Source organism: Meleagris gallopavo, chromosome 26 (genome assembly GCF_905368555.1).
Source record: "Meleagris gallopavo chromosome 26, MGAL_WU_HG_1.1, whole genome shotgun sequence".
Lineage (NCBI taxonomy): Eukaryota > Metazoa > Chordata > Aves > Galliformes > Phasianidae > Meleagris > Meleagris gallopavo.
The window spans coordinates 1,565,489-1,580,807 of record NC_139429.1 but is presented as its reverse complement, the minus strand read 5'-3'; the positions used below and the strand labels follow the sequence as shown (position 1 = coordinate 1,580,807).

General features: G+C 41.7%; 1 protein-coding gene across 12 annotated transcripts in view; it reads right to left on the bottom strand.

Moving 5' to 3' along the window:
- Positions 1 to 155: 155 nt before the first annotated feature.
- The window catches only part of PRDM10 (PR/SET domain 10), a 39,415-nt gene continuing 24,251 nt past the window's right edge, over positions 156 to 15,319 (bottom strand). For all 12 annotated transcript variants that reach the window (XM_085209124.1, XM_085209125.1, XM_085209126.1 and 9 more), the window contains 11 exons: positions 11,605 to 11,952; positions 11,099 to 11,254; positions 9,935 to 10,114; positions 9,146 to 9,256; positions 7,878 to 8,078; positions 7,164 to 7,307; positions 5,903 to 6,073; positions 5,581 to 5,721; positions 4,626 to 4,794; positions 4,048 to 4,160; positions 156 to 3,592 (listed from right to left, as the gene is read on the bottom strand). In XM_085209124.1, the coding sequence (XP_085065250.1) occupies positions 3,356 to 3,592; positions 4,048 to 4,160; positions 4,626 to 4,794; positions 5,581 to 5,721; positions 5,903 to 6,073; positions 7,164 to 7,307; positions 7,878 to 8,078; positions 9,146 to 9,256; positions 9,935 to 10,114; positions 11,099 to 11,254; positions 11,605 to 11,952 (1,971 nt within the window). In that variant the 3' untranslated portion in view covers positions 156 to 3,355. The remainder of the gene's footprint in view (positions 3,593 to 4,047; positions 4,161 to 4,625; positions 4,795 to 5,580; positions 5,722 to 5,902; positions 6,074 to 7,163; positions 7,308 to 7,877; positions 8,079 to 9,145; positions 9,257 to 9,934; positions 10,115 to 11,098; positions 11,255 to 11,604; positions 11,953 to 15,319) is intronic.

Below are 15,319 nucleotides of genomic sequence, written 5' to 3'. Positions count from 1 at the left end.
AGCACGGAGGAAAGGATTTGTTTCTCCCCCCCTCAGGCCCTCCTGCCCCTCGGGGACAATGGACAGTTTTCTTAATTAACACTTAATTAAAAGCCACGGTTTCCCCCCACATCTTCCCCCCAGGGCAGGGGAACACTCCCACAGAGACCACAGCCTTTAAAAAAAAAAAAAAAGATTTATTAATTTTGTTTTTACATCTGCCAGGTAGCACAAGACTATTAACACTCTAACGGTCACCGACTGTACAATGAACATACACATTTAAATAATGGCAGGCAGAACACTGTGGGAAAGAGCTGAGCTCCGTGCCCAGTGCCCAAGCAGTCAGGTCATTTCAGGGTGTATTTTTGGGGGGTAGTGGAGAACAAAAACAAAACCACAACAGAATCCGACCCGGAACACTACACAGAAAAGCATGAGCCCAAGCAGAGCCCACAGCAATTCCCATCTTTGAGCAGGTAGCAGTGCTGCAGAGTTAAGCTCCAGGAGGACATTGTTTTAGAAGACAGATCTCTGGGGTGGCTCTGGTTAAAAAACAACTATAAATGCTATGTCTTCTGCACTGCAGAAGTTGGAAAAAATCCATGCAAACTGTTGTCTTTGTCTTCTTTCCTTTTAATGGCAAGCCCTGCAGCACAACTGCTCTGCAGAGCTGTTCAGCTTTCCCCCCACGCTCTGGGAAGTCACTGTACTTAATTACTTTGGAATGAAAATTCACACTACTTGATTTCCAGACATGCTTCTCCCTCCACAAAGCATCAGTTTGACTGAGGACACGATGAATCACTTAATGCTGGTGTCAAGCTGATGATGGCTTGAGTACACTGCTATTGCTGTGGGACAGAGCGGAAATTTCAATAAAGCAGGTATGAGTTCAAAGATGCCATTTTACAACTGTTTTCTGGAACACTTTGCACTTTTCAGCTTTAAAAAACTGGTACAAGAGCAAGCATCCTCATTCTGTGACCTTTCCCAAAGTTGAATAAAGCAAAGTTGTTTTTTTTTTTTTTAATTTCACATTTGCAAAATCATTAAAGACAAAGTTTGATACCAAAGATTTCTGGCTTTAAGACTTTAAAAATGCTCCTGTAGAGCAGTATCCATTTGCAATTATTTAATTTCCAAGTCTTCTACTTTCCTACTGCCCATATCCCATGTTTGACTTGTGTTGTTCATACAGCAGACCCTTTCCTAAAAAAGGACACTGAGGCAAAGCCAATATGAAGAGCTCCTTTCTATTCTCCCATACAAACATTGCAATGGCCTGTTATTTAAAAAGTGCTCAGCAACATGATTTCAAATGAATCAAGGGGAATCACAGCTGCATGGCTGCACTGCTAAAGTAGATGAGCTCCCAAATCCACCGAACCAAGACTCATCACTGCACTTGACTAAATGGGAGCTCAGGTCTTCAACTACTTACCAATCTCATCAATGCCCCAATTATTAGTTAATGCCCCACTACTGCGGCTGCAGGAAGAGAAGTGAAATCCCAGGCACAAATTCATCTATACTTTAGCAAATCACTTCAAAGCTACCTTGAAACAGTTCTGGACTGGCCAGTATTTTAATCAGGATTTCTCATCATGCACAGTCACTATTTCCACACCATATTAATAGATGTGTTATTTATATTTACCAAGGGAATACATGCTACAAGGCTTTGCCAGCAAGTAACAAGACATCTGCTTTCCAAGTCTGAGTGTTCAGTTCTCTCATATCTAAGAGCTTTGCCTCTGTAAGGCCTGGCACCACAACCTGTATACATGTGTAACACTACTCACATGATTCAACTCCATCTCAATCTGCAGAAACAATTATACCACAGTTCCAGATTTGCACTCAATGCAGCGTAAGAGAAAATTAAAAAACTGAGATCCTCTTTTAGTTCTTCATAATGGCCTTTCTCAAGGGCCATTATGACAAAATTTCTCTGCTTTCAATTTCATAAATAAACTTATCCTGTTATGCACTGACATTCTGGGATGAGGTTTCAAGCAGAATGAATGAACATTTAGACATATACAGTACAGCCCATCAACAGTATATGGTGTTGTAATCGTACTCTTGCAAATACCAAAAAGCATTAAATAACCAACCAACGACCTGTGAAGGAGAATTATGTAAGAAAAAAATACACTGCCTTAAAAGAAAAAAAGAAACAAACACCTTTCCCTCTCTCCTTGTCCCTAGACATAACATGAGTTCTGTACATAGACCAGGTCTAGCAAAGCAGGCAACTCTTGCAGATGGCTTTCTGTGTCCTGTAAATAGTGGTCCACTGGTATTTTTCTTGTGTTTCCTGAGTCCAAGGCTGGTCATTTTAAGAAACTGTCCAGAGGAATTAGTGTGTTGTTAACAAGGTATTTGGAAAACCAGCATAACCAACTCTTCATCCAGTCTTCAAGAGAAAGATACATCCAACTTTGAGGTGGCAACAGAGATGACTACCCTGCATTTTCAGAAGGTGTGCTTCTATAGCCATTTCTCCTGGCAGATCTATTGTTAGAGATCACAGCAGAAGCTGCTATGCAGGCTAAGGTAAACCTTTTTTGTTTATGGGCAAAAAGGTGTTTTCCCCTGCAAACTCTGGAGGGAAAAACAATAACAGTGGCTCCGTACTACTGTTACGTGCTGCTATTGTTTTATTCCGAACGTAAGGCTGCACTTCTCCTTTTTCTGGAACTGCTTGGTAAAGTAGGATAGGTGAGACAGCATGTAAACAGTTTGAAGGTTGGAAAAATAATAATTTAATGGACTGCTTCTGCACGTCGTCACAGCTTCATTACAATATCCATCCCCACACATAGGCAAAGAGTCACCGCTTCACTGCCGCTCTTTTTCTCCAAGAAGTCTGCTCTCAAGCTTATATTCCCTTTCACCTTGGCTGCTGAAACAAAGACAGAGAAAGCAGTTCTGCCATATTCCAGCAATTTACATGATGTCCTCTTGTTTAACAGCTCCTATTACAAATATACATACAACATAACCTGCCAATTAGCCTTCAGGTGGGCAAGCTACTCCCTTACAATTGAAATAGTAGATGGCTACCAGAGACACTTCTCAGAAGGAAAAAATTAGGGTCAGCAGACATGCCAAAAAAGTCCAGGGCAAGCAGAGGTTTCATTTCTCCTCTTGTCCTTTTTGTTAAAAGCTGCATAAAATGGCATCCCAGAAGGATTTTGAGGGTAATTCTTCATGGTCACTGAGGACTTAAACCCTCTTAAAGCACTAACAAGAGCTCCAGGATTTTAGCTGAAGTGAGCATATACTTTAAAACACATGAGCTCCAGGATACCCATATACTTGGGCTTTTAGAGGAGGTGAAAAATACAGGTGGCACCCCAATGCTTCTTCATTCGTGTTCTGCTGAGAAAGTTCTTGGTTTAGTGATGTGCACTTCACTGCCCCCGTTTCCATTGGTAGTTGTAGTGATTATGTACTGGGTTGTTTGCTGCTGATTACTTGTTTGAGATTCCAGCGTATCAGTGTGGGTTGGTGGCTGGGAAACACCAACCTGTACCTCACTGGAGAGTGAGGAATTCTGTTTGACATCCAGATCAGGTTGACCTTCAGATATCACATAGTGAGTCTGCAAGAACATCATAAAAAGTAAATCGTTTCATCTTCTACAGTTTCTGTTCTAATCATCTCTAACCTTCCTGCTGCTATGCTGAACGACATTTTGGCACAAATAAGGAATCCTGAAGTTGAAGATGTCCTGTTTTTAAATGTAGCTATCAGACCAGTGTAACAAAGCAGACTCTTGTTTTGAGGTACGTTGGACTACTTTGGTCCATTAACAAACAGTTAAACTATTTATACAGTTATACAGAAATTAAGATAGCAATTTATAACTATTCTGAAAGTTTCTTGCATTTCGCATATGTTGAGCTGAAGTTCTACTTATAGTGCCCAATGTCAGTGCAGTACAACTGCTGCAACTCCTTATGTGGGACTGCTTATTAGATAAGCATTCAGTTAACCTCGATAGGCTTTAAGCTTGACATTACTCTAGATTTTAAAAAGCCATTTTTTTTTCCTTACCTGAGTAACTGCTTTCACTTGCCCTGTGTTGACAGTGGTGACAGGTGTACCTACAGCAGTCTCTGTGATGACATATTGGCCTTGAGGGATGGTCATCATCTGAATCTCGGATGCTAAAAGATTGAAGCCAGAGAATTAAGGTCTGCAAACTCAAAGACTACCCTGAAAGATGATTACGTCTTGCATCAATAACAAGAGTAGCTATTGAGGATTTGGTGTTCCATGAATACAACTGACATCAGTTATCCTCCAAGAAATTATAAAATTACCATCCTAGCAGCAAGGATGTAAAAAAAAAAATCATTTCACATCATCTCCACCTTCTTGATTTTATTCCAAGAATCCATTCAAGTTTGAACAATCCTTGGATTAAAGGAGCCCAGTTTGCCTGACCAGACCATGTACCAGGTAATTACAGACCTGGTAATTACAGTAATAAAAGCTAATACAGTCACTTTCATTTAAGGTAATACTTAAGATGGACAGGTTCTGAAAACATTCCATTTGTTGGCCAGTAAAACTAGAAAACAGTAGCCTCACATGCTAGCCAAACTCTTCTAGCTACTGCTGACACTTACAATAACTCCGAAATGAGTTCCACGTGCTGGGAAGATATGTGTGCTGGACTGAAGATCCTTGCTGCTGCTGGAGGGCTTGGTTTTGTGTAGATGCAGCTGTCTGCATCTGCGAGGGGCTGAGTTCCTGCTGCGATTGTTGTGAGGAGGGACTCAGAGGCTGACCCCCAACCTAGAAAAAAACAAAGCAAGCAGGCTAAGGATTGCATACCCCTACACATTATCAACATAGCCTCCTTTGTTAAGGGAGGAAAATTTATTAAGGGAGAAAAATAGCATATTGAGCACAAGAAGTACAAAGCTTTCCTCCACCTCCCCCAGCTTACGTCTCTCCATGATTAATATGTAGAGACTAGTAAAGACAGACATGGCTTCCCAAAGTTTACACAGGGCCTGAGGAAATGGCACAGCTCAGAGAGGCTGACTGGGTATTAAGGAAAGGTTGTTCACTGAGACTGCAGTCTGGAACAGGCTCCCCATGGAAGAAATCACAGCACCAAGCCTACTCCATTTTAAAGAAACATTTGGACAACACTGTCACACATAGTTGAAGTTTTAGGTAGTCCATGGGTTGGACTCATCGATCCTTGTAGGTTCCTTTCAACTCAAGATATTCTGATTCCAAGGTAAGAAGTCTGGCAGAGGTCTTAGACAAGAGGCTAATAATTATTCCAGAGCATGAAGAACTGACCTCCAAATATTTGAAGAACCCAGATTTTCATTTATATCTTTCAAGTGGTTGCCTCTATTTAATCAGGAATAGCTGTGAACTCACCCATTTCTGCCCATCTATTTCTACCTTCTGTATATTCTGAAAACACAACTAAGCCCTAAAGATTATGATGATCTCAAAGATGTTTATGTGGCAATTCTTCCATGTGTGGTCCTTTAACTGATGTACAAAATGATTACTGTGATTCAGGATAATATGTCTTCTGTGCAGAGAAGAGTGAAATACCTGTGATGATGACTGAGCTGTGGGTGATGGCTCTGCGACCTGGATGTGCTGCACCTGGATGGCATGCTGGGTATATGTCTGGGGGTCATGAAGCTGTCCAACGTCCACTGTGGAGTGCTGAGACTGGTGAGGTGAGGTAGCCTAGAAAGAAAACCAAAAGCACAAATATATATTTCAAGTTCTCTGCAGAAGCAGCCAAGAACTTTTCTCGCTTTATTTTTAACTGTTCCCTAACAAATCTCCCAGTACTGCAGCCCCAAGGAAGCACGGGCTTTCTATGAGAGGTCAAAAAGCATTCAAAGTCTCCCAGCAGATTACACACCTGGGCCACTTGAACAACCTGCAGTTGAATGTGCTGAGGCTGCTGCAAGCCAGTTGTGGACTGAGACACAGGGATGTACTGGATTCGCTGGTAATCGCCCTGGGGAGTCCGATAGTCTGTTGTGAGGGTCTGGGACAGCTCTGTCATTGCTTGTGTCAGTAAGTCTGTTGTCTGGACAGGTAGAGAGAGAGAGAGACACAAAATATCATCCATATTGCCTACAGGACTGAATACCTTTGTAGGGCTGTAGTTCTTTCACTGCACTGAACCTAACACCTACACCACTGAGCCTAGCCATTTCTTTACAAGAGCTGAATGCATACTCAGGTAGGCTGATGGGGTCACAAGCTGTCACCAAGGATCATCCACTGTCTAAATGTGAGTCAGAATCACTCAGAGCAAACTTCACATACAGTAATTTAAAACAAGAAAGATTATGATCTTCTGACTTAATACTTTTTTTGTCTGGGAACTTTGTCTACTTTTTCCTAAGTGCAGGATTTCTGCTAGTAAATAGAGCACTGTTTTCTTAAATATACTCCATCTTTCCTCCTCATCTGCCAGAATGAGAACTTTTCTTGACAAGTGCATTTCTGAAATGCATTAGAAAGTGTAATGAGTGAACCTCCCTATTTCCAGGCAAAACAGTCGCTTATCCAGTTTCAAATAAAAGTTATAAAATGTTACTGATGGAAGGTTTTTAAAAACTTAGCAGCACCTCAGCATCACCAAAGGACAGAAGACTGATTTTCTAGCCTCAGCTTTCACTTCTGTAGCAGCTAATGCTTTAACACTGGAGAGATCAACCACCAGAGGCTGATAACCACTCAGTACTGCACTGTCTAAAGGATTTCAGAAAAATCTTGATTCCTCTGAATGGAGTCCTCTGTCTGTTGTTGTTAAACATATCCTTACAATCCTCAGCAACTCAGGTGAACAGACTGTGAAAAATCCATGAGACATGGATTCCTGAATATATCAGGCATCTTTGCAAGTATTATGTAGAGTCAATAGCACATGTCTGAAGGAAATGGAATAGAGGAAGAGGTAAATCCTTACAGCTCCAGGAAGAAATACACAATTCCTGGTCAAGCAAAAATACAGCACAGATTCAAGAACAGAAATGACCTCTAGTAATGTCCTAACACATGCTTTAAAGTGATGTCTGCCAGAAATACTAAGAACACTAAGATTGCTACCAGAGGGCTTCTATCCTGTTTGTTTCCCTCCAGTGATCTGATTTAATGTCTTGAATCCTTACCACAACAGTCTCTCCAGTAGTGCTGTCAGTGGTGAGGACTGCAGGAGTGGAACTGATGACAGCTGTCGCCAGTGGGGCATGTATAGTGTTAGGGAGCTGAGCAAACTCCGGGTGCTTCTTGCGAATGTGTTGTACCATCTTTGTCTACAGAGAGATGCAAAAGAGCATTAGAAAAATAGCCAGCAACTGAGGCTTAAGGTCAGCTGAAATCTAATACGTGTGGACTGCAGCTTATAGGTTTCTCTCAGTATGACAGCATTAGGATTAGTACCATGGGATTTTCTGGTCAGCAAGCAGGGAAATAAGATCACAAAGTTTCTTCTGATTAGAGCCACCTGATACAAAACATTATCTCAAACATCAGAATCCATAAGCTTTCTACCTCAGTGCAGCTAAACATTTGGGGGACCTTCTCCACCAAAGGCCACCTTTTCTTTGAATTTTGTTTCCCTATCCCTCTTCCCTTGCAAGTAAACAAGCTACCAGTTTCCAAACTTCTGTTTGTAACCACACTCTGGTAACACATTCATTTCTTCTTTCAAGCTCATCCCCTCATTTTGCCATACAACTAGCAGGCTGCACCTATCCTGTCAGCATGCAGCATGAAACTAGCACTCTGGCTCAGAATAAAAGAGCTCTACATGCAAAAGCCACAGTGAAAGAGCATCACTATGAAAAGAAGCTGTCCTTTGAGGCTATGAAATGCCCACATACCTTACTGCTGTACTGTTTGGAACAATGAGGACAGCAGACTGGAGGGGTGGCTATAGTGCCTGTCAGCTGTGTGTGGGTGCTCAGCATGGGATCTGGCTCTCCTGGGCCTGCAGGGCGCAGTTTCCGGATGCTTGGAGGTAGCTCAGCACCAGGATGGTTCTTCAGGATATGTGCTTTGCGTTTGCTGGCACTCTTGTACACCTGAAGGGTAATGATTAGAGTCACAGCATTTTAATTTCAAATGGAAGCACAGAAAACTGCTATCACTTCTCTTCACCTGGAAGGTCTGTATGTTGTTTTAGACAAAGTATTTAGCTATAACTGTTAACAAGTACAACATAATGAATAGAGAGAGATGCACACACTAGTGTTTAATCAGTCTGCAAGAGTAACTATTGTATAGAATACAGAAGCTATTTGAGAACACGCTCAGTGTAAAACAAAGCATCAAATCAGGATGAGAAATGAAGAGGAAAACCTTCTTTGACCTGTACTTTAAGAACATCAAGAAAGCCAACAATCACCAAACTTTTACATGGTCCAGTGTTAATTTATCGTGAAGGTTGATGTCTCCATTCTTGCATGAAGCATCAAACAGCTTTAATAGCCTTAACAAACTACGGTCATTTTTTAATCCTAACTTCTGAGGCATAAACAAATATGGTATAGTATTATTTAAACACTATCATTTTTCCCCCTTTAAACAAAGGGAAAGAGACATTGCTAAAGCATGTACCAAGGGTAAGAACAGTCAGTCAAAATCCATTTTCTGGTAAATAATGGCCCACATACGTAAGAAGCAAAAGGCCAGAGAGCAAGGACAGGAACTCAAGTGCAGAAGAAGCTTCAGGCTCTACTGAACACTGGGAATTACTGACATGTGACCAAGCAGCTTAAAATAAAAGGGAGATTGGGACCAACTTTCAGAAGCAATAGAAAAACCAGAAGAAGTTCTGAAATTAGAGCTAAGTAGGATACTTAGTCCTGTATTGCAAAGAGCGATAGAGGACTCTGGGTGGGTTGCTGCATGCTGAATCTTTTAAATCTTACCAAATCCAAACACAGCAAAAAATAACAACTGCAATTTTCAGCTAGCATTCAGACTCCCTGGCCTAAACTCATTTCATCTCCATTTCTTTTGGTCAGTGCTTGCTGGCAAGCCCCTCAGAAACACTGCGAGCCCTGCCAGATGTTTTTGTGCAGAGACAAATTGCTTGTACACAAGCCCAGGACTGAGCTATGTTCTGAGGGCTCTTTTCCTTACCTACCTTATCACAGTACTGACAGAAATAATCTCTGTTGGGTTTGATGATGGGCAACGTGAGCTCTGGCACCTCTTCTATTTTCATGTCTGGATGTCTCTTTGATAAATGATTCACCTAAGGAGAAAGAAACAGAAGAACAAGAGAGCGCATTACAACTGGAAGCTAAGCAATTGCTTTTTGTCCTAGACGTGTTAAGTGCCAAACCAAAACTGTGGTATTAGCCAGCAGCACCAGAAGCATTTACTACTGCAAGGGCTACTGTGCATTCAGTCAGTTGGCAAGGTAAACACATGGCCTTGCTGTACTCATTCATAGTTTCCCTCATCAAAATACAATGGAAAGGGTTAAAATAACTTGTCAGAAGTCTTGGGTAGCTGAGAACAAGTTGATATAAAGGATCTCTGCTAGGAGAGATCACAACCTCAAAACATGAAAGAAGCCTTATTTGCTAGCATCCTTCCACAGGGGCAGTCACAGTGCTTGGCCAGCAGAGGCCCCTCCCGAGGAGCAGGAAAGAAACATGAAAGCATCATAAAAGCTGAACAATCACTAAGGCTCAACCAACGCTGCACAGCACTGAGATGCTGGGGACAAGCAGACAGGCAATGAAATACATAAAATCACACACCTGCCGAATAGAGAAGATGTACAGGTTTAAAGATGCCTAGCTTCAAATCAACAGTAAGATTATGCTGGTTTCACAGCATCGCTGTGTTCTAGCGATGGGAATTCTACCTTTATTCCTTAACTATTAAGATGTGAGAAGTGGAGCTGGATCACGTGGATGCTCACCAACATCCCCCTGCGGCGGAAGCCCATCATGCACAGCCGGCACTTGAACATGAAGCTCTCGTAGTCAGTGGAAGCGATCCGAGGCTTGAAAGTTTTGGAGCGGCTGATTCGATCAGCTTTCTTGGCCTCCCTCTCTGGGTTGTGCATCCTCTGCATGTGCTCTCGCAATTTGTCCTTCCTCTACAGCAACAGCAATCAGGCAATGATAGTAATAATAACAATAACAACATCACTAGTGCTTACTGCCACACTATTTGCTACAGATAGGAACCACAATGTAAGTTGTTCAGACACCTCTTTGGCTTTTCCTCTTCACTACTGCTGTGAAATAGAGGTGCATGCTCAGCACTGGACAAGCACAGAAAGAACTTTGAGCTTAGGCTGATGGTTACTCAGCCACAAAAGGCAAAGTCAAACTAATGCTAAGTTAGTGGCTTCAATAGAAGTGAACCCCTCCAACCTGGTTTTTTTCTGAATTCATCTACAACTGACTCTACGTGACTAGAAGATTCTTAATGTTCTCCAGCAATGCTGACTTCAAGCCCCAGAGTGGTACTGAGCCTGTCCCAATGTCATTCAGCCCCTTTGGGCACACGTTGTTCAGAATGTGCTTCTTCTCACCCAGAACTGCTTTCCAACCCCCCCCCAGCATCTCATGGAAAACTAGACTGCATCCATCACCCTTTGCCTGGCTCCGTCTGCTCCACTTATTCTGAAGTAATCTGCAAAGACATCTGGATGCCATGATGTGCTGACAAGATGCATTCCATGGACATGCACACCTCAGCCAGAAATATTACCAATCCATTGGTGTATCAGAAAGATTTTCCTAACTAAATTGCCAGAAGCTACACAACACGAGCACTTAGCAACTGAGCCGTTTAACGAAACATTTCTTGATGAGCAGATGAAACTTTCTTAGATATTAACTTATTAGAAACAAGATGTGAAACATGAAGCACCTTATTAAGCAGAGTTTGCTAGGTTGGATCTTGGCCTCTTTTCTAGCAGAAACAAATGCTGTAACTCTCACACTACACAAAGCAGTGCTTACATCCATTCCTTCCTCCTCAGAGCACGACCTTAATCTGCTTGAAGGGAGGTAAAGAACACTGACTTCCACTTGTATCAGGAGTGATCCAGTGAGGAATCATCTCATCTCACCTTGAACTGCTTGCCACACGTGGAGCACAGGAAGTCTTTGCGGTCCGAGTGCCGCAACATGTGGAGCCGCAGCTTGTCAGGGCGGCAGAAAGCCTTGTCACACTCTGTGCACTGATAAATCTTTTCTGAATGGAAACTGCGGACGTGTTTCTTGACCTAGAATTGCAGATCACAGAACAGTGGAATTTATTATTAAAAAAAAAAATGTGTGGTAAAACAGTCTCAAATTCTTAGCAAAAAAAAAGTTCTCATCTATCTGGCTTAAAAATAAGTTCATCTTAACAGCTGATATCTTGCTGACACTTTCTATAACAGCAATTGCTTTCGCCTACTTTGAGACTAGCCTTCACTGCTTAAAGAATTCCATGTTTTGAGCTTTTTCTTTCAAAAAAATATTAACGAGGGTTCACATTTGAAATCCAAGCACCAGAAAAAAGAAAAAAGAAGAAAAACAGCACGTGCAAGAGATTTGGCAGGTGGGGCTTTAAATCAGTACAACATCTCACCTGGATGAAGTCTGGAAAGCGCTTTTTGCAGGTAGGACAGGTGAAATAGCCATCAATGATATGAATGGCCACGTGATCTTTGAGTAAATCCAAACGGTCAAAGGACTCGGGACAGAAAATGCAGGAATATGTTTTCTGGTCCATGTGGAACTTCATGTGGCTCTCGAGAGAACCACTGTTGATAAAGCCCTTGTTGCAAATGTCACAAGTCAGAGGGCAGTTCCCTTCCCGGCCGTGGAACCTCAGATGCTGATCCAGTTTGTCCTTTTCCCGGAACGCCTTCCCACACTGGAGGCATTTGAATGGGCGGAAGGATTTCCTTATGAACAGGTGCTGAAGAGCTGCATTCTGAAAGAAACAGAGTCCATTAGCTTTTGCTGGACACTGACTTCACAGACCAACGTTTCCGAGATCAAAAAACAACAGATCAGTGAACCTGAACTTCAAAAGGCGCTCTGGTCACACAGACAGTCTGCATTTTACAGAAGTGGATGCTGTGATGGATAGAAGGGAAATACCTGCAATTACACACTGAGTTAAGGAAGCAGAATGGAGAAGTTCCCCCTCCTGTCCACATTTCCATCTTTAGCATGGCATTCTTCTGTAAAATAGAGCTAAATCCCCCTCCAAAGAAGAGACCTGGGTACAAGAAGAGAGCTGTAGTTCCAATTTATGTTTCAGGACTGGGCCATGCAGTCAGCCCCACGTGTCTATCCCTCCCTCTGTCATGCAGGAGCAGGGCTGATGCAACTCCACTGCCCAGTACAAAAATCCACTTCTGTGAAGATCAGAGGTGTGCAGCAGTGGTTTAGCATTGCCTGGAAAAATGCATTCCACCATAAGTTTTAAGAGATGCTGGCCCTTTTTTACTATTATTAAGAAGAACAGAATTTCAAAATACTACAGCAGGGGCAGAATGGCAGTTTTATAAGCATAGGTAAGAACTTGAGAGCAATTTGTTCATCTTTGCCATTTAGCATATATCACACCTAAGAGCCTAAAAGTGAAGAAGCTAAAAACCCATGATGGTGCTAAATCAAAAGAAACTCACTCAAATTCTGTTGTCTGCTCCAAGGGAAGCAGACTATACACAGTCAAACCTGAAAACTGCTTTTCTTGGTATTGAAAGAAACTAGGAACACTGAACTGAGCAAGAGTTGCACAAATTTTTATTTTTAAGATTTAATATCCTAAGTTGCTCTTCTTTCCCTTCACTTTCCCATATAATTTTGCCTTAACTACAAGGATGTGCTAACAAGTCAAACAGCTAAAGACATGTGCTACAAGTTCTCAACTCCACTGCTAACATACGTTGCTATCTGTACCTCAAACAATCTGACTACTAAGACAGCAGGCCAGGCTACTTCCACATCTTCTAAGTCAGCACAGTCCTGGGAGCAGTAAAGTATGGAAATCACTACAAAAATGTCAGTTGTTACTCAGGTAACTCTTCATTCTGGATGCCAGTTGCTTAAAGGACAACTGTAACCACGTAACTGTAACTGATGAGGTGGGGATCAATCAAGAGACACTAAACAGAAGCTGGACAAAACAACATAGAATGCAATGTTGTTATGTACCATCTCATTAGATACGGAAAAAACGCAAAAAAAAAATAAACCTACCTGCAGCTCCAGCTGAGCAGGCAGCATTAAGGAAGAGAAAAATACTTATGTTATGCAATGGATTTGAAAACAGAAGTCATGACTTCTGTATTCACGCTTTCTGTGGGCCTCAGTGAGGGCCAGCACTTCAGACTGCTTTTTTCCCCCTTTACTTAAACAAAACTCCACTGAGTTTTTTGCCTTAAGAACCACTGAATAGATCTTCAATGTTTAACTTGTAAACAACAACTGCCCAGGAGGATTTAAAGGACCGAAATAAAAAGCACAGATAACCTTGAAAGTATTTTGTGACTTCTCGTTTTCTTAGATTCAGAGTTAATAATGATGTAATGTAACTGGAGCCACAGAGAGAATGAAATACCTCTGGCAAAAGGGAATAATTAGGGCAGAATGACAACCAGGCAAGGATTGATAGGGTGGAAAGTCGAGGAATAGTGACATTTTGAGCCTCATCTTATTGTCTGTACTCATCATTACAGAACTTATCACCTTCCTTCTTTCAGCACAGAGGAAATGACTGTGCTTTCCAAATCATATCCCTGTCATGCCACTTGCTTCCTCTGAGTAAACAGTTACCCCACACGAAGGGCATGTTAGGATCAGGTCTGTACATGAAAAAAGGCCATCTGGAAATGCACTGATGTGTTCCTGAGATCAGTCCATAATCACTCTGGACAATGGAACTAAATTGAAATTAATAAAAAATTCCTTTTAGCTGAAGACAACACTGTACTTCTATTTTATTAAAAGAGTATATCCCTTTAATAGTAACTAACAGACTTCCATATTAAAAGTCAAACTCCACAGGCTTCAAAGCAGAGGATGAAAAATGAACTAATTCCATCAGGACTTGAACCTGGGGCACCAGAGTTCAATACCACAGCTGGAATGAAAATACATGCAGAGCATCCCTGCCTTAAACCTTAAAAAAAGCTGAAGTGAGTCACAAGAGATTGTTGGCTTTGAAAATGCAATCTTATGTGAGTAATAAGGAAGAACTAAAGCTGTATAGGTTTCCAGATGGTAATCAATCTATTCTTTGGAAATGAATTACATACTGTACAGGGTATTAAAGCTCAATACAGTTCTTCAGTTGTTAAAAGGTAATGGCAGCTAGTTTTCTGTTGTCTCAAACTCTCATTGCTCAGCCTGATGCAAAGAGGAAAAGTGCTACACAACCATCAGCGTGCCATTCTGCCAATGCCCCTCTCCTGAAACATCACCAGGACTCTGCTAAGCACAAGCTGTTTAATTTATAGGTTTGGTGCTACAAACACATCACTGAGGATTAAACCACCACTGCACACCTCTTTTTGTGATCCGCTTGTGATAAATGCTCAGAGAACAAACACCAAGCAGCAAGACATAGGTACCTTCAGAATTTCTTTCCCTTTCCTCCTGCATTTACTGTCTAATAAAATCTTAAATTAACATCACAGCCAAACTCCTCCTTCAAGATATGCTGCTGTATTTACGAGGTAACACCATCACTGTTTGCATACATATCAGTGTAAACTGAGACACAAATCTGGCTCAACATCTTTCTATACTGAACTCTTACTCAACTCTTTCCTAATCTTTTCATCCCCTAAGAACTATGTCTTACCAAATTGCAGCTGTTCCTTTCTGTAATCAAAATTTTACACATGGAAGAGAAAGATTTTTTGGCTAAATAAACCAATCTCACAGTTACACGGCTTGAAGGATTATTTGCTTGAATCATTTCCCTCCCACACACAATAGAGGAAAAAAAACAGCTCACTCAGCTGACAAAGCTCAGGTTCAAAGCATTTGTTGTTGGTATACAAAGCTCTTAGCACAGGTTTTAATCTCACAAAGACAGACAGGTTTTCTACCCCAAGAAAGGATTTTATCACTATCATCAGCTAAGCAGATCTGAACTGAGGTTGTGATTTCTCTTTAGCAACTATTTGCAAAGCAAGAGCTCTGAGAGGCACAGATGGTGCTGTGAATAAGCCAGTCTGTGCCACAGCACCATGATCCAGCCGGCTGTTGGAAGCACTCCTGCTTGCCAGCTTGGATGGACTGTGCTTCTGTGAAAGAATTACTGTGCTGGAATTGAATCAGCT